Source organism: Rhinichthys klamathensis, unplaced genomic scaffold, assembly GCF_029890125.1.
Source record: "Rhinichthys klamathensis goyatoka isolate OS25496 unplaced genomic scaffold, OSU_Roscu_1.1 h1tg000281l_1, whole genome shotgun sequence".
Lineage (NCBI taxonomy): Eukaryota > Metazoa > Chordata > Actinopteri > Cypriniformes > Leuciscidae > Rhinichthys > Rhinichthys klamathensis.
The window spans coordinates 1704686-1732670 of record NW_026606800.1 but is presented as its reverse complement, the minus strand read 5'-3'; the positions used below and the strand labels follow the sequence as shown (position 1 = coordinate 1732670).

At 40.0% G+C, this 27985-nt stretch overlaps 1 protein-coding gene across 2 annotated transcripts in view; it reads right to left on the bottom strand.

The window, feature by feature from the left end:
• LOC130103166 (kelch-like protein 29) overlaps window positions 1-27985 on the bottom strand; it is a 305231-nt gene that overhangs the window by 72065 nt on the left and 205181 nt on the right. For both annotated transcript variants that reach the window (XM_056269368.1, XM_056269369.1), the window contains 3 exons: window positions 22990-23128; window positions 12339-12535; window positions 5339-5598 (listed from right to left, as the gene is read on the bottom strand). In XM_056269368.1, the coding sequence (XP_056125343.1) occupies window positions 5339-5598; window positions 12339-12535; window positions 22990-23128 (596 nt within the window). The remainder of the gene's footprint in view (window positions 1-5338; window positions 5599-12338; window positions 12536-22989; window positions 23129-27985) is intronic.

The window sequence follows — 27985 nt, the reverse complement described above, 5'->3', positions numbered from 1 at the left end:
TCCCAGAGGCCGCCGGAGCCCCCAGCGGAACCATGCGGGCCGCCGCCGCCGCCTCCCGCTTCCCGCTCTCCCTCCCCGCCCCTGCCGGACATACAGTTGCCGCCGAGTGGCCGCTCTGTCGCTTCCGATGACGCCGCGGAGGAGAAGGACTCCTGTTCACTGCTCGCATCAGACAGTGAAGAATGGTCATCTCTCGGTTCCACGAGAGAGTCGGCGGGGATCCGCGCCGGGATAGAGGAGGAACTAATGCGCCTTCTCTCACAGGCCGTCGAACGCCTCGGTCTCGAGTGGTCTCCTCCACCCGAGCAGGCCCCGAACCGGATGGACGGCAGCTTTTTTCATCGGCGCTCGACCCCCGCGTGCAACCGGGCCGCCCCATTCCTGCCTGAACTTCACGCTGAGCTGACGAAGTCCTGGAATGCCCCACTCTCGGCTAGAAACCGCTCTGATATATCCGCCTCGCTGCGCTCGGTGGACGGAGCCGCCGAAAAAGGTTACTCAGCCATGCCGCCCGTCGAGGACTTGGTCGCCGCACACCTCTGCCCGCCCTCTGCTAGATGGCGCTCTTCCCCCACGCTTCCTTCGAAAGCTTGCAGAGCGACCTCGAGCTTTCATGCTCGCGCCTACGCCGCCGCTGGTCAGGCCGCCGCAGCGCTACATTCTATGTCTGTCCTCCAAGTATTACAGAGCGATATTCTCCGTGAGTGGGCCGAAGGCGGTAGAAACCCCTCCCCCGCTGTCACGGATCTGAGAAGTGCTACGGACCTCGCCCTTCGCGCCACTAAAGCCGCCGCACAAGCTCTGGGGAGATGCATGGCCAGCCTTTGTGTTGCCGAGAGACACTTATGGCTCACGCTCGCCGACATGGGAGATTCTGAGCGCGCCGCGTTTCTTAACGCGCCCCTCTCCCCGACGGGCCTTTTTGGATCTGCTGTCACGGGAATCGTCGATCGCTTTTCTGAGGTCCAGAAAGCTACTCAAGCGATGAATTTGTTTCTGCCCCGCCGCGCTAGCTCTTCCGCGGGCCGCTCTCGCGAGCCTCCTGCCAGAGCTCCACCACAGCGCCCCCCTCCGCAGACTCAAACAGCCCAGCGCAGACAGGGCGGCCGCCCTCGCTCTCGCTCTGACAGCCGCCGCCCCCACGAGGCCCGCGACCTAAGATCACGCTGAAGCCTGATCATCAGAAGTCTGCCTAGCAAAGTCAAGAAAACGACGGTGCTCTCCCGCTGCGGCCGGACCGCCGTCAAAGCTTCGCCCTCTGCCAGTCCCCGTTATTTCGCCGACTGCTGTAGTGTTGACCGCCACAAACAAGCCGGTGTCCCAGCCCGCTTGCGAGCGACAAAAAGCCGTTTTTACGGCTACCCAGAGAAATCTCAAAAAGAGAAAATTTGCCAGTTGTGTAGAAAATGTGCCCACAATCATGTGCTCACCCATACACACAAGCATAACATATCCCGTGTCTCTATCAGAGCCCCATCACATGAAACGGGCACAGCCCGCTCTAATATCAGAGAACATAAACACGCCCACGAGCTCGTGCGCGTGTCCCCTCTCTGCTCGCTCTGTTTCACGGCCCATAGACTCCTCTCTGAGTGCAAATCCCGTTGCCACACACATTCAAAGCGCGCCCACACACTGTGTCCAGCCCGCTATGTGCAGCAATCAGGGCGATATAGCCATTCGGCCACTAGCCGCATGCTCCAAAGCGTGGGAAGCCATTCCAGGCATTTCCCCGTGGGTACTAAGCATTATAAAGAACGGCTATCTGCTACAGTTTCGCCGCTGCCCGCCTCGTGCGCGCGCGCGGCTCGAATCTACTGTCAGCCCGCTGGCCGCCGGCACGCTCCGCTCAGAAATTGCGACGCTGTTGCAAAAGGGCGCCATAGAGAGAGTCCCACCATCTATGACCGAGTCGGGGTTTTACGGCCGTTATTTTCTGGTTCCCAAGAAAGACGGCGGCCTCAGACCGATTTTAGATCTCAGGTCTTCAAAGTGCTCATGAAGAGACCGTTCAAGATGCTCACTACCAGGAAACTCCTCGCGCAGGTGCGCCAGGGGGACTGGTTCATCTCTCTAGACCTGAAAGACGCCTATTTTCAGATCCAGATAAATCCCCGTCACAGGCCATTCTTACGTTTCGCCTTCGAGGGTCATGTTTATCAATACGCCGTTCTCCCGTTCGGCTTATCCCTGGCGCCCCGCACATTTACGAAGTGCATGGATACGGCGCTCGCCCCCCTGCGGAGCCAGGGGCTGCGCATATTGAATTATCTGGACGACTGGCTGATTTTGGCCCAATCACAGACGGAGCTTCTGTCGCACCGCGCAGTTCTCCTCGACCATCTGAAAACGTTGGGCCTCTCTGTCAACTGGACAAAGAGCTCCCTTCAACCCAGTCAATCGATTTCCTTTCTAGGAATAGATTTGAACTCGGTCACGATGACGGCTCGCCTGTCTACACAGCGCGCGCGCAGTGTACAGCGACTGGCCGCCTCGTTTCAGATGGGCACCCGCTCACCTCTGAAAACTTTTCAGAGGATGCTGGGTTACATGGCCTCAGCCTCCGCTGTGCTTCAGCTGGGCCTTCTGCACATGCGTCCGCTTCAGCTTTGGTTAAACAGCCGTGTACCCCACCACGCGTGGAACACGGGCCGCCAGCTGATCAGAGTTACGCAGACATGTCTCACGGCGCTGCAGCCATGGACAGTAGCAGAATGGTTTCGACAGGGCGTCACGATGGGGACCTTTTCCCGCCGAAAAGTCATCTCGACAGATGCATCCAACACGGGTTGGGGTGCAGTCTGCGAGGGCTCACCGGCCTTCGGCCATTGGTCGACACAGGAAAGCCCCTTACACATAAACTGTCTGGAAATGCTTGCGGTCGAGAACGCGCTTTCACGCTTCCTCCCGCTCATTCGGGGACACCACGTCCTGATCCGTTCGGACAACATGGCTGTGGTCTCCTATCTCAACCGTCAGGGCGGTGTCAGGTCCAGGAATCTCTTCCTACTGACACACCGCATTTTAGTTTGGTCTCAGAGCCGCCTGCTCTCGCTCAGAGCGACGCATGTGCCGGGCCATCTGAACGACGGTCCAGACATACTGTCCAGGAACCTCATCTCCTCAGGAGAATGGTCCCTGAACACACAAACGGTCCAAATACTGTGGCGGCTATTCGGCAGAGCAGAGGTGGACCTCTTCGCGTCAGAAGAGAACGCTCACTGCCCAATATTTTTCTCAAGGAGCGAGGACGCGCTAGCCCAGGAATGGCCTCGCCGCCCGCTCTATGCATTCCCTCCGATCGCTCTGCTACCACAGGTAATTCAGAGGATCAGGGACACACGCCACTCGGTGCTCCTCATAACCCCGCGTTGGGAGAGTCAGAATTGGGTTCCGGAGCTCACTCAGCTGTCACAGACAGCCCCGTGGCCCATCCCAGTCAGAGCAGATCTCCTCTCTCAAGCTCGCGGCACGATCTGGCACCCCCATCCACGGCGCTGGGCGCTACATGCATGGGTGATCAACGACTATTCGTCGATTTGCCAGAAGGAGTAAAAAACACTATCATACAGGCTAGAGCACCTTCCACGAGAAGGCTCTATGCGTCTAAATGGTCTGTGTTCTCAAAATGGTGCACCGACAAACATCTGGACCCACGGTCATGCGAGGTGCCGTCTTTGCTTGTTTTCCTTCAAGAGATGCTGGACAAGGGCAGGTCCCCCTCCACTCTCAAGGTTTACGTGGCAGCCGTCGCGGCGTTCTCTGAACCCCGACGCGCTCAGTCCCTGGGCAAAGACGAGTTAGTCATCCGCTTCCTCAGGGGAGCTAAGAGGATGAACCCTCCGCGCCCCCCCTCGGTTCCTATCTGGGATCTTTCTATAGTTCTCGAAGCTATGAAAGCACCCCCGTTCGAACCGCTCGAGTCTGTGGACCTAAAATACCTCTCGCTCAAAACCGTTTTTCTGACGGCTCTGTCCTCAGTAAAACGCGTGGGGGATCTTCACGCGCTCTCATCCAGCACCGCGTGTCTCGAGTTTGGACCGAATGACTCTGTTGTCATTCTCAAACCTAGACATGGCTATGTCCCGAAGGCGATTGGTACCCCGTTCAGGGCTCAGATTATTTCCCTATCGGCTCTGCCTTCATCCGATAGTGAGCGCGACGCCAATCTCCTCTGCCCGGTGCGGGCTCTGAGATTGTACACTACGCGCGCTGCCGCGTTCAGGCGCTGAGCAGCTTTTCGTGTCGTTTGGGGGGCGCACCAAAGGTCTGGCCGCCTCTAAACAGACACTGTCTAGATGGATAGTAGACGCTATCGCCTCTGCTTACGCATCTAAATGCCTGCCCTGCCCTCTGGGCATCAGGGCGCACTCCACTAGAGGCATGGCCTCATCGTGGGCATGGTCCTGTGGAATTTCCATTCATGACATTTGTGTGGCCGCGGGATGGGCCTCCCCGTCCACTTTTGTCAGATTTTACAACTTGGAAGTTCCCGCCTTGCAGGCAAAATTACTAGCTGTCTAACGACCAGCTCCCTAAGAAGCTGCATTACTGGGAGTCCCTCACACAACCGGTTCGCCCCTTGTGCTCTCCTTAAATGCTTATACACTTCATCATACATGCTTATGTATACACTTCATGTGCCCGCTCTGCCGGCCTCATAATACATTCACTCCACGTTAAAAATCCCCCGGTATCACCCTGGGATTCATGAGTGGATTCATAGCGCGCACGGCGTTGACCAGGTGTTCCCGCAGCGTAAGCTAGCTTACGCAATACGAGAGAACCTCTCGTAAGAGAACGAATCGGTTACCTAACGTAACCTCGGTTCTCTCTAGAAGAGGGAACGAGTATTGCGTTCCCGGCCGTGCTTGCGCTACTAGCGTTTCGCTTCACGCTGAAATAAATCAACATATAAGCCTGGGAGAGACTGTTATATACACCATAGCCACGCCCATTCTGGCGGGCCATGACGCAATGAGCGCGCGGGCGCCTCTCATTGGAAGCGGGTTCAGCCCCGCTCTCCCATAGGCTTAAGCAGTTCTCTCTGAGCGAACCAATGAGCTGCTAGCTAGCCTGCTCTAGGTCTGCCGCAGAGGAACTGCGTTGTCAATGGATACAAATTATGAAATAATTTTTTGGCTTCAATATCTCAGCAAAGATGAATCTTTCCCGCAGCGTAAGCTAGCTTACGCAATACTCGTTCCCTCTTCTAGAGAGAACCGAGGTTACGTTAGGTAACCGATTCGTTTTACAGCACCTATACTACTTTAATAAGTAGCTTGTCAAGTTACAGATTTGAAATAACTTCACACACACACATATGTGAACATTTCACCTGCACTCTACTGACTGGGTCCTTCTTGATCCACTTGATGACGGTCTCATAAACCAGCTCTTCTGCCTTGGTGTTCAGGCTGTCATTGGACAGGTAGTTGATCAGGTCTTCTTTGGAGACGCTGAGGATCTCGTCTTGTCCCGCCACATCAGGGAAGTTCTGCAGGGCGAAGGCCTTGGCCATGTTGTGTAGCTCCGTGCAGCACATGGCCTCGGCCATGGCCAGAACCCCCAGGCAGTTTGCTGCAGTCAGCTGCTTTTCTGAAGAAGAGAACAAGAGAGGCGCTCACATCCATAAAAGATCACAGCACAGAGGGGATGAGGGCTCTAGCAAAGCTATCTGTGCTGTATATCTAGAGGCTCCAGAAAGGGGCCCCTTCTTAAGGCAATCCGGAGATGAACAACAGAACAAATAAATTGAGCTCACTGCAGCGGGTTGGTCGCCCACGGATTAGAATGGCAAGGTGAAGCTCATCTTTAGTCCCGCTGAGTCACGTCTTAAAGTGTTTGACCAAGCGGGTGCAAAGGTCCATGTTTTAAACAAGGCAAGTGTCTTTTTGTAAGTGGAGAGCCCTACTTTACACCGCAAGAGCAGAATATGAGTCTGACACTTGTGTCGTGGTGAATGAATCTAAGTCTGGATTGCCAGTCTGAGTGTTTTCTTAAGAGACTCTTTCAAATTCAAATCTGAAAAGAATAATTAAAGCTGCAGTCTGTGACTTTTAGTGCTCTAGCGGTTAATAAACAGAACTGCATGTGTCTTGTGGAAGAACATTATAGCCGGAACTACTTCTCTCTGTTTATGTCTATGATGAGTCACGCAGGTACTGGGATACTCCACAGCGGTACGACCCGTACCAGTCTAAAATAGTCCGAATATAAACACAGAATATTGGTGTACTGTACTGATTCAGGATAAGATAAAAAACATGGTTTGGAAAATGGATTCATGATGTACTCAATTATTATATACATTTTGTAAATTTGAACAAAACTATTTAAGGACTGCAGCTTTCAAAAAAAGTTAAATTACAAGTCTGCACTGAAATACTAAATGTAAGATGTAAGATTAATTATGATAACAAATAGTGTGCCTATAGAAAGGAAGAAAGAAAGAATATACTTGTACATTTTAAAATTTAACATTAAAATTATAAGTACAAGTATAATACTATACAACTGGTTTAAATTGTAATATTTGTAATAGCATTTTTTTTTTTTTACTGTATTTTTGATCATAGGCATACCAGACTTTCAAAAACATTTAAAAAGCTTACAGACCCCAAACTTAATCATGTCATATGCTTGCATTTAAAATTGTTTATTGGTTCATTAGAAAAGATTGGAACAGTAAAAAAAGAGCACCAAATTTGGATTTCGTCAGGGCAGTATATTTATATTGGCCCATTTACAACTTCAATGGAACATTTTTAAATATTGGTACAGTACAATGTGCTAAAAATTCTATTTCACAAGGTCAATAAAGCATTTATTAAACCACTTTGTCGGATTTAACACATTACTTACAGGTGGTGAAAAAATGCTGACTTTCTTCATTCAATTATAACAGCGCTTACTGTGAGCAGAGCCATAGATATAGAGTACTAATATATAATATATAACTTGCATTATACTGAATAAAGGGGAGGCTCACGCGTCAATAAGTGACAAACGAATAAGTAGCTGGATTCAGCCTCATACTAGACAAACTGTTTTAACGGAATCAAAATTGAGCACTTTTTACTGTACCAATATTTTTATGAACCATTGAACTTGGCATTAAGGACAATGCACACTGAGCCGCCTATTGTGCCATCAGTCCATTTCGCGGGACGGTTTCTCGACCGCCACAGACTTAAATTCGTTAAAGCGGACATAAGGCCTTGAAATATGACATACTGCCCTAACAAAAGCCAAATCTTGTACCAATCTTTTTTTATAGATACTGGAACTTGGGAAACAGGGCAATGTACACAGACGTATTGTTCCATCAGCCCATTTCACGGCGCGGATTCTTGGTCGCCACAGATGATGCATTAAAGTGGACATAAGCCTTTGATACTGCTCGAACCAAAGCCGAATTTTGAGCAAAAAATCTCTATTAATTAAAGCACATCCATGCTCTCGTTTTTTCCTAGTAAGTAGTAAGATGGCAGAAACGCAAAAAGGAAAAAGGTTATCAACAAATTGTAACGCATGAGCACGAAAAAAATGTTTTTGTGCACGTGAACATTTCTCGTGTGCACACAATAGTTTCTCGCGAACATATCAATTGTAAATTTTAAATTGAAAAACTATAAACGTCTTTTAAAAAGTATGAAAAAATACATATTTTATTTAATTATATATATATATATATATATATATATATATATATATATATATATATATATATATATATATAAAGTAACTGAAATTGAAACTTGTTTATCTGCAAAATGGTTTGTCTCTGTCGACCAGAATCAAATGAACAGATGCAACCTGATTCAGATAAACATAATAAATGTGGACGGCATGACACCACTGTGACATGACATCGGTGAGACTGTGCAGGTCTTACGCAACCCAATTTGTCTCCAAAATAAAACATAAGAGTACAAATTGTTGTAAAAATGGTTCAGTGAGCGTCTGGTGGAGGCAGATGGGCTTTTATTATGTCTGTGTCTTTTGGAGGCAGGCCTGCAGCGTGCCATCACCAATAAGCCAAATGGGCCACTCGTCTTCTTCCACTCCCGGAGGAAGGAAAAATTATTATTTTTTAGGTGAGGATTCTGCCAGAGGCCATAAATGGCGTGCCGCAGAGACAGACCGCAGAGCGAGGCTTATGCCCGGCCTGGCATGAGTGTATAGACACGCTCTGAAGTTTCTGAGTCAACGGTGCTGTGTGTGGCATTACAAACAGCAGCGCCCAGCACTAACACATGGGCTGCACCTCGTATCAATATCATTTCAGCTGATGTAACCTCTTTTTCTAAAACACGCTCTGGTGATAATATGCGGTATTGGAATTCCCAGATTATGTGCCGTATAGTTCGGCATTGAGATATATTTCCAAACCTGTGCTCCCCTTATTTCAACACTCCCCCGCTGGACTTAATCAATTGTTTTGTACTTTAGTAACTTTGACAAGCAATGAGATTTATTTATTTTTTTGCCCAAAGGCACAAACCAATCTTCAACCTGTTGTTCCTGAATGCATTACGCTGACTTTCATGTGTTTCCAAATATACTCGACCACTTCTGCAGACTCGAAAGAAACAAATCAATAAGTGATCTTAATGCCGGATCAAATTAAAACAAAAGTTTGTCTTTGTCCGCATTTCTTAAAATGTGCAGCATATTAATGGCACAAACCTCAGCAGCGAGACTCTTTCATTAGTTACCATTCGCTGAGCCACTTCTGAGCTGCTCCGCTAGCATTATATATGAGTGTTTCTCGAACTAAGAGCACTTTCATGTATTTTTTATGACATCTAACAGATTTCAACATTTGTCTTCTTTTTGTTACAAAGAAAGTCACAATAAAACCATCTGGAAAACTTTTTTATAAATTATAAATTATTTTTGTTCAAATTTCTTTTTATTGTTTTACCTTCATCCTTCAAATAAATTTTCATATTTTAAGACTGAAAGTCTGGGACAAGGGAAAACAATAAATATATATATATATATATATATGATAAAACTTACAAACTATTTCATTACTGATTGTGTGGAAAAAAAAACGTATATAAATTTTTCAGGATTCTTTGATGAATAGAAAGTTCAAAAGAATTTTGAGAATATATATATATATATATATATATATTAGGGGTGTAACGGTTCACAAAATTCACGGTTCGGTTCGATACGATACACTTGTGTCACGGTTCGGTTCGGTACGATTCGGTAGCCTACGTTTCCGATACAGCAAAAAGAAAGAAATGCCAGAGAAATTTCCTTGATTTAATCTTTTTAATTATATTTTTATTAAAACTAACATCATAAAGTATGATATTTTTTAACTTTGAGCAATGATGGAGCTATACTTGACTTTTCTTAGGAGCTTATAAAACAAAACAGCTCCTTGGACAAAATTAAATGTAATATTGTAGTAGTTATAAACAAAGGTTTATTTTAGTTCAGATTAACATTTGAGGGCAGCAATTGTATTCATAATGTCAAAATAAAACCGACGTGATGTTACTTGAAAGCATTATAGCCTACTATTCCTGCCAAACTTCCATGGTTACAGTTAGTAGTGTTACTACAGTAAACCCATGGTGAATGTTGCTGATCTGTGGACACTGGATAGTTCATTCATGGCACAATGTTTCTTCCTGGTTTCCACGTCAGCGCTGTTTGATCCGTTAATAACGGAGAAATGCGAATGTTTCTCACTAGATCTTGCAGCGATGTTATTACTTCAGTGGCGAATTCAAATGCTTTCTTTACTGGATTTGGCTGTGTAGTGACAGTGCTGATGATTAAGATCGGCTCGCGCTGTATTTGTCCAAACTGATAAACGGTCCTTCAACCACACAATAACGAGTGGTTTCGTTCCGCTTACATTACATTTGCCATTTGATGTTGGGCAATGTTGTGGTCACGCACATTATGAGCGCGCTTGCCACGCGTGACGCGCCTTCATTTGAAATAACGAAATTTTGGTCGGCAGGAAAAATGGTCCAACGAACCGTTCGGTTCAAAAATGCGTACCGAAAACCGAACCGAAAGCCTCGTACCGAACGGTTCAATACGAATACGTGTATCGTTACACCCCTAATATATATATATATTCAATTTAATGCATTTTTGCTTAAATCTCACAGACTCCAAAGTTGTTAACATTAGGGTAAATAAAAAAAAATCTTATTGTGCAACATTTCCAAACGAATCTGTAATTTTGAACAATTATTTATAAGTGTGAAAATATAATTGATGATACATAAAATGTTAGCTATGAAATTAGAGTCAGACATTTTATCCTATTCATTGTAAGAGGACAAATTACACAAATTGGACTGCAAACTGCCTGTTTAAGAGAGTTTGTTGTCTAAAAGTTCACAGTGAAGAAACTATACTTTCTCTGTCTATACTCATACTTTTTCTGTCTATACTCATACTTTCTCTGTCTATACTCATACTTTTTCTGTCTATACTCATACTTTTTTCTGTCTATACTCATACTTTCTCTGTCTATACTCATACTTTTTCTGTCTATACTCATACTTTCTGTCTATACTCATACTTTCTCTGTCTATACTCATACTTTCTCTGTCTATACTCATACTTTCTCTGTCTATACTCATACTTTATCTGCCTATACTCATACTTTCTCTGCCTATACTCATACTTTCTCTGCCTATACTCATACTTTCTCTGCCTATACTCATACTTTCTCTTGCTATACTCATACTTTCTCTGTCTATACTCATACTTTCTCTGCCTGTACTCATACTTTCTCTGTCTATACTCATACTTTTTCTGTCTATACTCATACTTTCTCTGCCTATACTCATACTTTCTCTGCCTATACTCATACTTTCTCTTGCTATACTCATACTTTCTCTGTCTATACTCATACTTTCTCTGCCTGTACTCATACTTTTTCTGTCTATACTCATACTTTATCTGCCTATACTCATACTTTCTCTGCCTATACTCATACTTTCTCTGCCTATACTCATACTTTCTCTGCCTATACTCAAACTTTCTCTGCCTGTACTCATACTTTTTCTGCCTATACTCATACTTTCTCTGCCTATACTCATACTTTCTCTGCCTATACTCAAACTTTCTCTGCCTATACTCATACTTTCTCTGCCTATACTCATACTTTCTCTGCCTATACTCAAACTTTCTCTGCCTGTACTCATACTTTCTCTTGCTATACTCATACTTTCTCTGTCTATACTCATACTTTCTCTGCCTGTACTCATACTTTTTCTGTCTATACTCATACTTTCTCTGTCTATACTCATACTTTCTCTGCCTGTACTCATACTTTTTCTGTCTATACTCATACTTTCTCTGTCTATACTCATACTTTCTCTGTCTATACTCATACTTTTTCTGTCTATACTCATACTTTCTCTGTCTATACTCATACTTTCTCTGTCTATACTCATACTTTCTCTGTCTATACTCATACTTTTTCTGTCTATACTCATACTTTTTCTGTCTATACTCATACTTTCTCTGCCTATACTCATACTTTTTCTGTCTATACTCATACTTTCTGTCTATACTCATACTTTCTCTGCCTATACTCATACTTTATCTGTCTATACTCATACTTTCTGTCTATACTCATACTTTCTCTGCCTATACTCATACTTTCTCTGTCTATACTCATACTTTCTCTGTCTATACTCATACTTTCTCTGTCTATACTCATACTTTTTCTGTCTATACTCATACTTTTTCTGTCTATACTCATACTTTCTCTGCCTATACTCATACTTTCTCTGTCTATACTCATACTTTTTCTGTCTATACTCATACTTTCTCTGTCTATACTCATACTTTCTCTGTCTATACTCATACTTTTTCTGTCTATACTCATACTTTCTCTGCCTATACTCATACTTTCTCACTTTCTCTGTCTATACTCATACTTTCTCTGCCTGTACTCATACTTTCTCTGCCTATACTCATACTTTCTCTGTCTATACTCATACTTTCTCTGCCTATACTCATACTTTCTCTGTCTATACTCATACTTTCTCTGCCTGTACTCATACTTTCTCTGCCTAAATTCTTTTCCTCATCTCCTGCCAGAGCTTTCCTCCCTCTGATGGTCACGCCGGGCGCCTACATGCCATCTGAACTTCCTCCATATTTGGTATTGATCGGAATAATCAGTGCTGGATGAGATTGAGACATTGGCTTTGACATTTCAATGCAATTATTCTCTGACCTTTATCTAAATGAAAGAATAAATCATCCTGCAGAAAGAGAGAAACGTAGCTTGTCCATGACCTCATCTGATGGATGTTGGGATCCTTTGAGTTACGTACCTAAGAAAGACACGCATACTTTGCAGAAGGTGTTGAACTGGAACTTGTTGGCGGCCTCCAGCAGGGTTTTGGCGTTGGCCGAGTGGATGACCAGCGAGCCGGTGTAGACGAACTCCAGCAGCAGCTCCAGCACATCTGCACCAATGTTAGTCATCTTCAGCTCCAGCTTCTCTCCGGTCCCCGTCTCTCTAGACGACCTGACAACGCACACGCACACAAACGTACACCAAACACACAAATACAGAAGTCATGACCTAAAGGAAAGCCTTATGGCATTACAGGATGATTCTGTGCAACGGCTGCCTTTTCCAGTTTGATAAAGTTTAAATACAATTTTTAAAGGGATAGTTCACCCAAAAATGTATTTTATTTTAAATTATCCCATAATTCACTCACCCTCAAGCCATACTAGGTGTATATGACTTTCTTCTTTCAGCCGAACACAATCAGAGTTATATTATAAAATATCCTGGCTCTTCCCAGCTTTATAATGGGAGTGAATAGAGCCTGAGTTTTAAAGCTCCAAAAAGCGCATCCATATTTATATCCAAACATCCATATTTATAATTTTACAAACTGGCTTATAATCACTGGCTTCCGATAACAGCCGTACGCGAGTCTAGTTCCGGCGGAAAAGTGACCTCTGACCCGACGCATGACGTAGGACGTAGGAGTAGCGTAAGTTTAGGTGAAAGTAGACGACTCTCGTGGATCAAACAAATAGAGCTGGGCAACAAACTCAAGCTCCTCCCACATTTCTCTTTAAAAATCTTGTTTTAGACTTCTAATTCGTGAGCGGCGTTTAGTTTTGCTCTATCCTCTGTGCTTCCGCGTTCGTAAATACGTCATGCGTCGGGTCAGAGGTCACTCTTCAGCCGGAACTCGACTCGCCAGTGATTATAGTTTATAAAGTTATAAATATGGATATTTTTCTTCAGAAGGACTTTATTAACCCACTGGAGCCGTATGGATTACTTTTATGATGGATGGATGCGCTTTTTGGAGCTTCAAAATCTCAGTTACTATTCACTCCCATTATAAAGCTTGCAGGAGCCAGGATATTATTTTATATAACTCAGACTGTGTTCGGCTGAAAGAAGAAAGTCATATACACCTAGGATGGCTTGAGGGTGAGTGAATTATGAGATCATTTTCATTTATGGGTGAACTGTCCCTTTAAAGTAAGTGTCGGTAAGATTTTAAACATTATATCAGATATATAATGTGTTCAAGTGTGAATAAAATGCATTGTGCTATCTCAGGGCAAATGAATACATTTTAATATATTTTGGGGGGTTAAAGCGATAGTTCTCCCTAAAATGAAAATTAAGTCATCATTTACTCACCCTGCTGTTTTTCTAATGCAGTATGACATTCTTTCTTTTTCGAAACACAAAAGGAGATTTTTTTTTTTTTTTATCTTAAATTAAAATATGATAAATTGATATATATTTTTTCATTTCATTTCACTTTATTTTTAATTTTCAATATAATTATTCAAATGAACATTTTAAATAATAATTCATGTTTTTATGTATATAATAAAAGTATTATTTAAAATATAATAATAGACATTTATAAATGTATATTATTTATACATTATTTTATTTCGATTTAATTTAATAAGATCTTAAATAAATACAATAAGAATACACAAAAATAGAGTAAAAACAACTTTTTAGTACTGCACTATCAACTAAAATATACACAGAACAAAGACAAATTGTACAAAATTTTGGATTGGACATCAAAATGTGAATGTGATATAGAAAAATAGCATTCTCAAGACACAAAAAAAGATGAAAAAATACAAAACTCTCTATTAACACAGAAAAAGTTGCCACTAGGTTATGCATTGTTTATCTTTTTTCTTTTCTTTTGTACACAAAAGGCATCCGTTTTGTAGAACGACCCTACAGGAAAAGCATAAAGCACAGATAACAATGCATTGGGTTTCTTGCATCTGAAATTAAACACAATCTGAATCAAAGAATGAAAGACTGTTTTTATGACACATGATCATGGCATGCTTTGAGGACGGGCGCAGGTGGCGCACAAAATGCACAGAAAGAATGACAGGGGGGAGAAAGACATGGAAGGGGAGGAGGGCTGATACACAATCTGCCTGTCCGCATGGAGCGATCGCACAGTAAACCGGCGGAGATGGAAGCGTTTCATTACATTAATAAGATCCGTCCGGCACCCCGAGCACACGACCTCTCAGTATCTGTGTGTGAGACTCTCAGCCCAGAGTTACCTGCCTGCTCATGCCCTGATCACTTCAAATGTAATAATTCCCATGGGGGGGGATGGGGAATGTGAATAATGAGCAGCATCAGGGGTTTTATGCTCTGAGTGAAACGATAATCTCCTGAAGGTCAAGGGCAGGAGGAGTGAAATGAATAGCCACGCAGCCGTTGATTGTGTTTTAGTGTCGGCTGAAGATAGCACTGATGTGTACAGTCACCAGATAACTGCCGGGCTACCAGACGGAAAGCCGATATACATGGAAAGGCCATTAGGTGACAATGAGGTGATTTCTAGATATTTTTCTTGGCTCAGTATCCAGTACTGTGATGATCCGCCTGCTGCAGGTTTTCAATGAAACGGTCATTTCGGGTGAATATTTTCCAGCTGATTTATTGATTGCACTGCTGGCCATTCGATCTAGCGTTACAAATTTGCTTTAAACGTGATGGTGAGCTGTCTAAGTTTCATCCAATTCTAAAATCATCTTCCCACGGTTCCCGGAGAGTGAAAACTCTCTGCGAAATGATGCAATGGTTTAACAACATCAAGTGTCTAAATGCTACAGCATTCAAAACAAGCAGCTGGGAATGCCAGTGTGTTCGAAAGCAAAATATTTCATCACATTTTCACCTTCTTACATGGTTTGAGGAATTTTTTTTTTTTAAGATAAACTGTCCTTTTAGTCTACAACTGGATGCAGTGCATATAGCACACAAATAAAATGGCAAATACTATAAAAGTAATAATTACACTATATTAACATTCTTAGTAGTCTGTTTACTACTATAAGTGCACTTTCATGTATTTAAAGCTTCTGGATTTTGCCTCAAAGATCAAAACAATAATCCAAAAGTTATAAAACATAAGCACACAACGTAACTATAAGAATGATCTAAGAGAATGGCACTTTTGGGAAGCAATAAACGGTAATTTTGACATTTGCAGTACGTAGCTGTAATAGCTACTTCGTTGTTTATATAATATAATATAATAATAAATATAATATAATTCATATAATATAATTAGTGCTGTCAAATCGATTAATCACGATTAATCTATTCTAAAATAATATGTGTGTCTGTATATATATATAAATATTTGTGTGTGTGTGTACATACAGCACATAAAAACATATATATATATATATGCATACATACGTTTGTGCACACACATACAGTACACACACATAATATACAGTATATATATTTATATATATATATATATATATATATATATTGATGATAATATATATATACACATATATATAAACAAACTTTTATGATGGAATCGATTAATCGTGATTAATCAATTTGACAGCACTAAATAATATATAATATAATATATAACTAGTATAATATTTTTAAATAATGATAAAGTTATTTATTTATTCATGAAATGCATTTAAGGATGGGGAAATAAAACATTAAGTTTTTAAGTGTTTTAGTACAATATTGTCAACTAAATTCTTAAAATATACAAAGAGTATATATAAATATATTGTATAAAGTGTATATAAATGTCATTATAAAAATAATGTTAGTGGCCTTTCAAAACTTGACATTTGGTCATTATTACTCAGCCCATGTTGTTTCAACTCTGACAGTCTCATTTTGTGTTTAATAATAATACAGTCTCTGAAATTGTGGATTGTGATTTATTCTATCAAGCCCCCCCCCCCCCCCCCCCCCCCCCCCCCAAAAAAAGCACCATAAAATAAGTTTTTTTTTAAAAGCACCATGAAGTTATTATTAAAAAAATGCAAAAAAGTCATGCACTATATTCCAGGTCCTGTGAAGCCATACAATAGCTGTGTGTGTGAGGAACTAAATGTAAGTTCTGGATCCCTCAAAACTCATTATTGTGTTTCCCGAAAGAAAGAAAAAAACATCATGGGGGAAGTAAACAACGATAACATTTTGGGGCGAACTACTTCTCGAATGTGACCTGAGAAGATCCCATCTACCTGCACTATAGGTGAAAACACACCGAGTATTTTTAACACAATACTGGCGTAACTTTTGGCAACAGTGACTTTGACAGGACACATAACCTGTCGAAGACTACGGCAGCTAAAGAAAATGTGACGGGAGGATGCACAGACACACTGACGGACAGGGTGAAGACGTGTGGAGGATGGTGACAGTGAAGAAGAGAGAGTAAGAGAGAAGGGGACGTTAGTTCTGCCACAGGACGCCAGCAGCCATTCTTCTGGTGTTCCATGACTGGATCTTTGAGAATGACCCCCCACCAAACCTAAACAAAGTCCCCGGTGTCATTTGCACTGTCAGCGTGGCCCTGTGCATGAACATAGGAGTGCGCAGGGTGTCATTAGTCTCCAATGATTGAGTACTTGAGGGAGGAGAAGGACAACTCAAGAGGAGAATGTGCAATTACGCCCCTGGAACTACAGCTGAAAAGATTAAGAAACGCCACTCCCTCCTGAAAAGCAAAAAAAGCCAGAGTTTGTTATTGTTGTCCTCTCTAATTGCCGTGGCGATAGGTTTTAAGATAATAGAATGGGATGTTGGTCCTCAGGGTTAAGTTATGGAGGTGATAGAGAGGAGAAGGGGGTGGGGGGGGGGGGGGGGGGTGGGGGGGGGGGGGGGGATAAGAACGGAAAAAGACAGAGAAATAAATAAAACAAAAGCATGTTCATCAACCAGGTCAATTAGTGCAATCTGAATCGGCTGGAGTAGCAATTTGCTTTGTCTGAGCACTTTTATTATGGAAATCACTCTGGCTTTGGAGAGAGGTGCATATTTATGGAGCTGCTGATTGCAAGCGTTGTTTTTCAGCAAGATGGAGAGAGCGAGAGACAGCAAGCGAGAGAGAGAGCGAGAGACATCACGTCTGTGAGCGATAGAGCAGAGAAAGTGTTTTAAAAAATGAGCATCTATTATTTTTCTCACTTAAAGTGCCATTTTTTCAGCATTAGCAGCCAACATGAGGATGAGGATGATGGGAGATGGCCACATGGTGCATGTGTGTGCAAACGCAGATTATAAATTAGCTGGGGACTACCAATAAAACTGCTGGCTAGTGTTTACTCTTAACGTATTTAACCACACACACAAAGAAAAATATTAATTGAAAATATCTGGAGCTCATTTTATCTGTCCTTTGCCAGTGAAGATGAAAAAAAAATATATATATATGCTTGTTTCACAATAATTATCTTTGTTCATGTATGTTTCCAGACAGAAATGTCTCACGGGGCTACAGCGTTACGTGGTGGTAATTTTCAGCAATAAATTGCCTCCAAGCTGAGGTAAAGGAGAGTGGGGTAAGATGTGTCGCTCGCTCATTTAATAAAGTACATCGTATTTGTCACGAGCACACATTAAGAAATGGCCCGTTTACAGATACCTGTTGTTGTTTTTGTTTTGAATCAGAATCAGAATGAGCTTTATTTGACAAGTGTGCACAAACGCAGAAGGAATTTGGGTACATACATACCATACATACATGCATATATATATTACACGAATAGAAATAACATTTAAATAAGTAAGACTAAGAAATAATAATCATAATAAATAGTATGTATGTGTACTCTCATGTACTGTATATACAGCTGTATAAATAAAAATGTCTATATGTATTTACATAATGTATATTTTGCATGTCAAACTACAAGTCAGGTAAAATACATTTTCAGTAAAAGCAAAATTATGCAAGTCTACAAAATAAATAATATATATCATAAATAAGACTATAATCAAAATAAGACTTCAAGACTTAAGACTTTTTGACATTTGACGGGTAGATTTAAAAAAAAATTATATATATATTTTTGTTGAGAATTCAGATTTCTATGGCTGTACGTTACAGATAATTTATTTTCATTCCAGTTGACGGCAAACATCCTGCTATATAATTAAGAGTATTAGTTATACATCATTTCATCTAATTTCTGCTTGCCTAGAGGACGACTCAAGTAAAATGTGACACAGTTTACCCCCACTCTCTCCTATGTGCCATTATTTTTAGCACAGCACTGACGCAAAACTAATACTAAGTCTGAAAGAAAAATCTACAGATATAGATACCAAAAAGCATGATGGGAAAAATAAATAAATAAATATTAAAAAGTCTCTTTTTTGGAGGATCGGAGAGAAAGTTGTGCAGTCGAATCATAACAGCATGAAATATGAATGAAGGAGCATACTGTGGAACTTCATTACTGTATATAAACTTCAACCTTCCCTGAAAACCCCCCAGAAAGTGACTTTCCTCCAGTGCAGGAGGTAATTGTGCCTTCATAGAAGTCGACTGTCAAACCCCACGGGATTAATGATCTCCCACTGTTCTCCGAATGAAACCTTGCACGTTCCTCGCACTTGTAACGCCAAATCTACTGTAAAACAAACGCGCGGTCTTATATAAATAAATAAATAAAGAGTGCGGTGTCAAAGCTACTTTGAGCTAGCCAAGTTTCACATTACACACATTCGCTGACGGCTTGGTGCATTTGCACTACCCATAAATTAAAGTGGCACCAAGCATACTTATTGAAAATCCGGAGGGGAAAATGGAATTACTGAGGGCAATCCGTCTCCGCGCTCCACGCGGCAGACGCTAAAGGGGAGGGTAATGGCTTTTTTTCTTCCCGTGGCCGAGGGGGAGCGTGTGTGCACATTTAGGAGGTGCATTATATCCTTCAGGTGGCATGTTCTCTCCGCACCCCTCAGATGAGCTTAATGCCACAGCGCAAGCGCTAAAAATAGCATGTGGCTCAGGCGAGAGCAAGAAAAGGAAACAATGTTCCAACTCGTAAATGAGGGCATGGCATTGTGAATTGATATTATATAATATACCAGACTCTTACATCAAATTGTGTAAATAGGATTTAGAAATGAATCTTCCCACCAAAATCATGATAACATAACCTGAACGAAAACTAGTGTCGTACAAAATTCATAAAATTAAAGAACTGACTGCCTTTAAATTCATGAGTGTGGATTGTAATTGAATTGGCCACACCCTACAGGAAGTTGAATTGGACTTTGAATTGGTTTGACAGGAAGTGGAATTTACTGATAATCAATGTTGTGGGTAATGCATTACAAGTAACGTGAGATGTAATCAGATTACTTTTTCAAGTGACTAATAAAGTAATGCAATCTATCTATCTATCTATCTATCTATCTATCTATCTATCTATCTATCTATCTATCTATCTATCTATCTATCTATCTATCTATCTATCTGTCTCTCTGTCTGTCTATCTATATATATATATATCCGTCTATCTGTCTGAATTCTTAACTTCAAACATTGCAAGGGTCATGGGTCAGAAAATTTGGGGTCAATTTTGGTCCCACTAGACTTTTTGCTCCTTTCATTTTCATTCAAATCCATGTTAACGTGGGAGAAGCACAACTATGTGCGAAGGCGTTTTATCTTTCTAAGGTTTGTAAATTCATATAGCGAAAAACAACAACGACAACAACATTTGATTAATAGAGAATGTAAATGTCACAGATTAAACTCTTGATTCAATACAAGCAATACAAACCTAAAAGCTACTGTATGTAGTGCACATGTAGATTTGTGGTGAAAATATTTTCATTTTTCAACCCCTCCCCTCCACCAGCTATCATTAATAAACAGTTTATTCCCAATCCAAATAATTCCCACCCCACATTTTCAGTCTTTTTCGGTTGGTAATATGCCATATTAGGCAAGTAAAATGGGTAGCAAATGCCATTCCATGTTGATTTTAAGGAATTGCGCTTCAAACTCGGCAGGTTCATGCCCAGGTGAGGGTGACCCAGATACTGGAGACGTACTGCGATCACAAATCTGCTCTTTTACCACTTTGCCCTTGAGCATGGCACTTAACCCGAGGCTGCTTCAGGGAAACTCTTCTTGCTATTAGCATGCATAAAAGCGCTTTGAATAAAAATGGATCTGTGAAATGGCAAGACATTTAAAAAATATTGATAGACGTAAGAAGACAAATTACAGAAACAGTACGTTTTTCAATGCAGGCCCATAAGTTGAGCTATAACAATGATTTTGTGAAGCAATGAAATCCTGTATGAATTTCAGAGCTGAGGCTAATCTATGGACAACGCCTGCCAAAACATGTGTCCTTCAGTCTGATATCACCCAACAATCATGCAAGGTCAGTAACAGCAGGCGGATCTTAAAGGGACGTGTGTGCGCAACTACACAGGTCCGGTGTTTACCGGTGTTTCTACATTCAGTTGAATAGAGGCAGACAGAAAGCGTGGGGACAGCAAGTCCTGCCAACTGGACTGAGGCAACTAATTGTGAATGTGAATAGCCAGCAACTATGCCAAGAAAAATGAAGGGCATCAAGGGCCAGTTGCATAAACATAGCCATTATGTTAAGACGGTGTCTTAGATCTAGTATAACCCAGCAGTTAGTCAAGGGGCAGTCAGTCGGTCTTACTTTTCTTATCAAATTAGGCCAATTTATGTTTTTATGTAACTAACTTCCAAAAATTATGAACAGTCTTAAAAAAAAAAAATCAATGACTAACTTGTAAGACTAGCCGTAGCGGTTCATCCAACCGGCCACGTTTTATAATGTGACAGTAGCACAAATGTAAATAAAAAGTGCAGATTTTGTAGTAACAAGCTATATTTTGCATGCTCGTTGTATTTACTGTATGTTACACTGTATTGTCTAATAACCGAGCAAGCTGAGGTAATTAAATGTGCTCTTATATTTGAATTTAAAAAATCCCAGATTTGAAACTCAATACTAGTGTGGCATTGTCTGAAGTGAAATAAATACAGTAAAATTATATTTTTATAACAATAAAATCAATAATATATGGCTTGTTTTTGTTTTATTGCTTAAATGTACCTTTTCCAAATGCATTCTCTTCTGCTCACCAAGGCTGCATTAATTTTTGATTAAAAAATACATTAAAAACAGCAATTTTATATTTGAAATATTTATTAAGATAATATAAATAACTGTTCATTTATTTAACAGTTTAACAGTGTCACATGATCCTTCAGAAATCATTCTAATATGCTGATTTGCTGCTCAAGAAACATTTCTGATTATTATCAATGTTGAAATCAGTTGTGCTGATGAATATTTTTGAGGAAACTGATTTTTTCAGGATTCTCTGATGAATAGAAAGTTCAAAAGCACAGCATTTATTTAAAATATAAATCTTTTGCAACATTATAAATGTCTTTACAGTCACTTTAAATCAATTTAACGCATTCTTGCTGAATAAAAGTATTAATTTCTTTAATAAAATCATACTGACCCCAAACTTTAGAATGGTAGTATGTGTGTGTATAATGCTATATATGTACACACACCTTCACAAACAAAAAAAAATATGGATAGCTGTTTTTGCTAGTTACTTGAAGTTGTATGACTTTGAGGTCTGTTAGCTTTAAGGTCATCTATATGCTAGTGTACTTTATTATACACTGACAAAATGAACCTTTTACAGTATATGGATTTAAAATGTACTGTTGTTTGTCTTCTGTGAAAACAAAACATTCAGATGTCTATTTGCTGTTTATCAAAAAAAAAAAAAAAAAAGCCTCCAATATTTTGAGATTCAAAAATTATTCATGGCCTTTTTAAATGATGAGTAGGCTGTAGTTTGAAGCTTGAACACTGATGATGAGATTCAAAACAAACACATTGAGAGGATGAATGTGCTGAAAATGAATGAACAACACACGCACACACACACACACACACACACTGCAATGCTGGAAAATGTGCTGCCAAAGAAATATTTTAATAATAAAAATAACAAAAAGTGAGCTGGCAATGGATGCAGAAGAGTGTAATTTAGAAAAGCGAGGCAGTAAATGGCTCTGACCTGTGAAGGTAACCATTCAAGAGAAAGTTGCTCGGCTCCTCTCATTGTTTGCGACTCTGAATGCATTCAATGCACCCACCGTGAATGTTTAACATATGAATGGGAAACTTTTATGCCCTATGAAGACCATACGCTTTGCTGATAAAATGGCTGACAAAGCTCATCTCATAGTCAAAATGACAGATACCACGTTGCTTTTGGAGCACACTTTCCAAAATGCCTAACATGGATTTTTTTTGGGGGGGGGGGATAATTTAAATGCCTATTGTCATTTTTTTTTTTTTAAGATCCCTGTCATGGAACACATTCTCTGCTTTTAAAAATGGAAATTAATGCTCTAAAATGGGGGGAAGAAAAGGTAATAAAAAGGCAAGGATTGACCTTTTTCCCAATTTAAGATACATTCATTTGAGCGAAAACGGGGAATGGCTGCTGGCCCTGTGATAGAAACCAAAGTCTTCCTACAAACCTGCAAGAGAGAAAAGAGGGAGGGAAAAAAAATGACACAAATGCGCCCTATGAAAAGAACAGATTGGATCAACGGCTGGTGGGAAGGGAGGAAGGCAAACCTTTTCACCAGGTCCTTGAAATACAAGCTGCAGGAAGCTAGAACATTTTGGTGGACTTCAAATTCTTTGCCTTCAACTATAATTTTCAGGTCTGTAAACTCTTTCTCTCTGCGCTGCTGGTTCAACTCCTTCAACATCTCTGTAGAACAAAGAAGAAACAGACAATGCCAAACACGTTTAGAATTCAGATTTTTTGGGGGAACAGATGCAACAACAAAAGCAGACAGTGGCAAAAATCACCACAGTGGAATACAGTAGATCAAAATCAGCAGAGAATAAAAATGCAACACTTTATGGACACATTAGAAGCAACAATGCACATTAAACGTCAAGCAGAATTATTCATATTAGAAGATGCAAAATAGTAATACACAATGGCATTTTTCACAATTTAATAGAGGATAAGAATAGCTTTAATATTCAGTTCTCAGTGCAATCCTCAGGTCAGGAACTCAAAGCTCAAGCCAAACATTTTAAATATGCCAGAAATATTGATTTATAATATCATATTCCTTGGGGTATTGTGGCTTTTTTTAACAATACTGCATAGGAGAACTGTATTGTCTATATTTTAGGACTATGAAAAAAAAAAAAACTAGCAACATTGATTGAATAATGTGTGTCAAAAACCTAACTGGATCATTCTTTGAATTTTATCATTTATTATTTTATCATTTATGTTCTGAATGCAATATTTTCCAAAAGGAATGTTCTTATACCATTAAAAAATAAAACAAATATATAATGGTTAAATCATGATTCCAAATACAGCTGTACGAGACTTAGTTCCAAATAATTGCAGTTTATATTCATTGACAAATACTGGGCGGCAAGAGTTTAAGCTTTGGACCCCCCCAAAAAAGATCATAATATCAGCGAAATAGGCAAAACATCTTGTAAACAAACAGAAAGCTTCAAAGAGAGAGAGAGAGAGAGACGAACCTCAGCATGCAGACACATTTACAAAATACTTTAAATTCACAGTTTCATCAATACATGAAATTCCTTAGAAATGTTCTCTGATCTTGAAAAGCTTGTGTTTGCGTAGGGAAAAAATTGCATTGACAAGAAAGAGATTACATAGATTTACATAAATAAAGTGACATTTAAATGATCATATTTTACTATAGATTAATATTTCTGCCGATCTCGTTGCCTATTTGACATGTTTCCCAAAATAACGGGAACATTCACGGACAATCAATTTTGAGCGCAGAGAAAACAAGCAGCAGATGTAGGTTTTAATGCATATGTAAATAAATGAGGCGTCTGACAAACACCGAGGCAGAAGTCCAAGGAGACGAGAAGCGGATACAAGCCCCGTTTAATGAGGATCTATAAAGTGATTCTGACAACCGGACCTCGCAAAGTAACTTTAACAGGGAGCCCGTGTAAGTTCAACAGCCGAACACTGCAGCGTCTGAAGTCAAAGCACAACGGCAGCCATCTTGTGTCTTTATCCAGATACAGCTCAACCGCTACAACATATTTAAGCTGTGGTTTATTATATACAAATATTACCCATTTAACACACGTTACGCAACTCTTTATGCAAAGTGTTATTGAAGCTTAATATTCTCAACCGATTCACTACCGGCTAGTTCACACCACTTCCACAGCATTGTCAGCAAGGTGGAGATTTCAGTGTCAATTGTTTATTTATACAGCCTAATGGTCCAAATATGTGATATTCTTTATAAATAACAGCTCGTATTGAGTGAATGTGCCTCTAGGTTAATTTTACAGTCCAGAAAATCCATTTATTTGATCTAGCGAAGCAAGATTTTAGTCAAGATGCATCATATAGTGATCGTTTGGGAACAAAGGCTGGTGAAAGCATTCTGTACATAAAGATAAGTACCTCAATTTTCATTCTAACACGAGAGTTCATATTTAGAGCGATAGATCAATTAAAAGCATTTCGTTTAAAGCATTTTTAGTAAACAAAGCCATGTTGTACACTATACAGACATACTATAATTAATATTCATTTAACTACTTATCCGAATTTCTCTTAAAATCACAGGACAACTGAGAAGATCCAACAGCAGGGAGAACAGAATCAAAATATTAAAAAAACAATGTGCTATTCCAGAAATCAATTTGATCTGCAGTGCTAAAGCAAATGGAACAGCATTGTAAACACATCACCAAAATGAGCAACTACATTAATGCAGCGCGCACACACACACACACACACACACACACAACAATAATGAGAGCCTTGAGCCACTGCGGCCACTTCAGCAATACAAAACCAAACAAAACGAATCTCAGGGCTGCCTGAAATTACACTGACATTAAAGAGAAAGTAGCTGATTTACTGATGCTTCAACACTTGAGACTCGGTAGTTTACAATTTGGAATTAATCAATACATTTAAAAACAAAGAAAAAATAAACTAAAATGGAATTTTAATCGCTAAAAAGCAATTAAAGCACACAGATCACAGTCTGAAATATAGTTGTCGTGCAAAACATTACGTAGTGGTATAAAGCCATTCTGATTATTTTGCCAATTTCTCTGAATTTATCTGACGATTTAACTTCTAAATGCATACGTGTGCATGTGTGTGTTTTTGCTATCATTCACAATATTTACAATATTTCATAAAAAAAAAAATATTTTTGTGTGCTATAAAGCATAACAATTCTTTGCCATTTTTTCATTAATTAAATTTTGCAAAAAAAGAAATGTATTGTTTTGTAAAATATTGAATGTGTGTGTGTGTGTGTGTGTGTTTGCGCGTGTGTATGCTAAATGTAATTTTAATTGCTAAAAATATTTTGACAATCCAGTTTCTCAGGATTTATCTGACGATTTAAGTATAAATATAAAATGTAACAATATATATATATATGTGTGTGTGCATGTTTTTTTTAACAATATTTCATAATAGAATTATTAAAAAATATATATTTTGTGTGCTAGAAAGCATACAAATTCTTTGCCATTTTTCCATTAAGTGTTGTATTGTTTTGTGAAATATCGTTTGTATATATATATATATATATATATATATATATATACACACACACACACAATATTTCACTTTTTTTTTTAAGTAAATAGAAAAATACCAAAGATTCATAGCACACAAAAAGAGATTTTTTTCATAATCTTACTATGAATTATTTCAAACAATAGCAAAAACCAGCGCTAAACTTGCACAAATATTCCTCCACTAATTAGCTACGCCAAACCCGACAGCAGTTCTCGACTTGGAATAAAAAGAAATCTCATTGTGTATCTTTATAAAGAATATTCATGTGTGTGTGATTGCGATGGAAACGTCGCGCAGCAAGGCTTTGTGAGTCGCCGTGGACTGACATGGCTTTCACCTCCAATCTCCTGCGTCGCTCACGACACCCAATTCACCAACGGATGACAGCAAAAGAGCTGCACAGGAGGAACTATAGTTGTCCGTAAACAATGGTTCGCCCCTGCAAGGTCGCAGGACGCGGCAGAAAAGCTGATGGAAAAGGGAATTATGTGTTGTGGCCCAGGGTCAAGATCACAGAGGAACAGAGATCATTAGCACAGGGCACAAACATCCCGACAGGTGAAGTCACTCCCCGACCCGCAACCGGAGAGGGACATGCAGGTATTGGAGATGATTATTTGTGATTTGATGGTTTGAACACACACCGAAAATTACAGTGTGTGCTGTGCATGTAATGGGAAAATAATTGTCTGTCTCGCAGAAAGTGGTGCAACAGTAACCTACTTTCTTTGTTAGTGCTGAACTAAAGATAAACTCTTCATGCAGCACACATGTCGATGTTTTGTAGGTGTGTGTGTGTGTGTGTGTGTGTGTTTACTGTGGCATGAAGCGGTCATGAAGGGTGGAGGAAACTAATGGAGCATGAAACACAATCCTGAGAGACAACATTAACACAAACATGTGTAAGTGTCTCTCATAAATGTATAGGGTCATGGTCAGACATGTCTCACTCAGGTCATTACCCACACCAGTTTTACCTCTCACCTGATTGGCCTCTCAGCGGACTTAAACAGCCAATCAGCACGTCTCAGTCCATTAACCACAAATAAACAGAGAACGTTCAATAATCCAATAATGCACTGTGGAGAAAAACACAGACTTGGAGTGATTCATTCACTGCTTGGACAAATACACCACACAGTTTTTAAAAATATAATTAATATAATATAACATAACATAACATAACATAACATAACATAATATAATATAATATAATATAATATAATATAATATAATATAATATAATATAATATAATATAACATAATATTATTTCTATGTATTTATCTATTCATGTATTTATTAGTATGATGTATGTATCTGTATTTATTAATACATATATGCCTCTTCATAAGAAATTCCAAATCTAAATCCACATAAAAATGGCTTGTATCTTAATTTCAGTCCAATCACGTTTTGTGTCCTTAGACAATTTTTGTGTCCTAAAAAGAGCAAAAATATCTCTGGCTTTCTAGATAATTATTTATATTAAAAAGGCAAAATATGAATCAAAACTACAGTGAAAGAAAAATATGAAATAGTGACATCCTATACAATAAACACGTTGTATTCTTTTTAACTTCAATTAATTTAATAATTGAACACATTTAGAGTGTTATTTCAAGTGATACATAATTCCTCTAACACATTTTAATTAACATGATCTAATATAATTAGTGCAGAAAATAATTTAGCATGGAAACGCTAAGGTCACCATTGATCGTCATTTTACCGCAAGATATACACAACTCAATATGTCTGGATATCATTGATTTTGTCAGTGGTTCATTTTAAGAAATTTCCATTCCAACCACAGAATCGGACATCTTTTGTTTTTATTAAAAGAAGAGCCCTCGAAATCTTTCTTTTCAGTCGTAAAGAGTGCAGCCTGTCAGTCAGACGTGAGAGCGGACTAATTGCAAGACGGGAGAGAGGTCACTGTACACACAACAGCTTTCACACACACACACACACACACACACACACACACACAC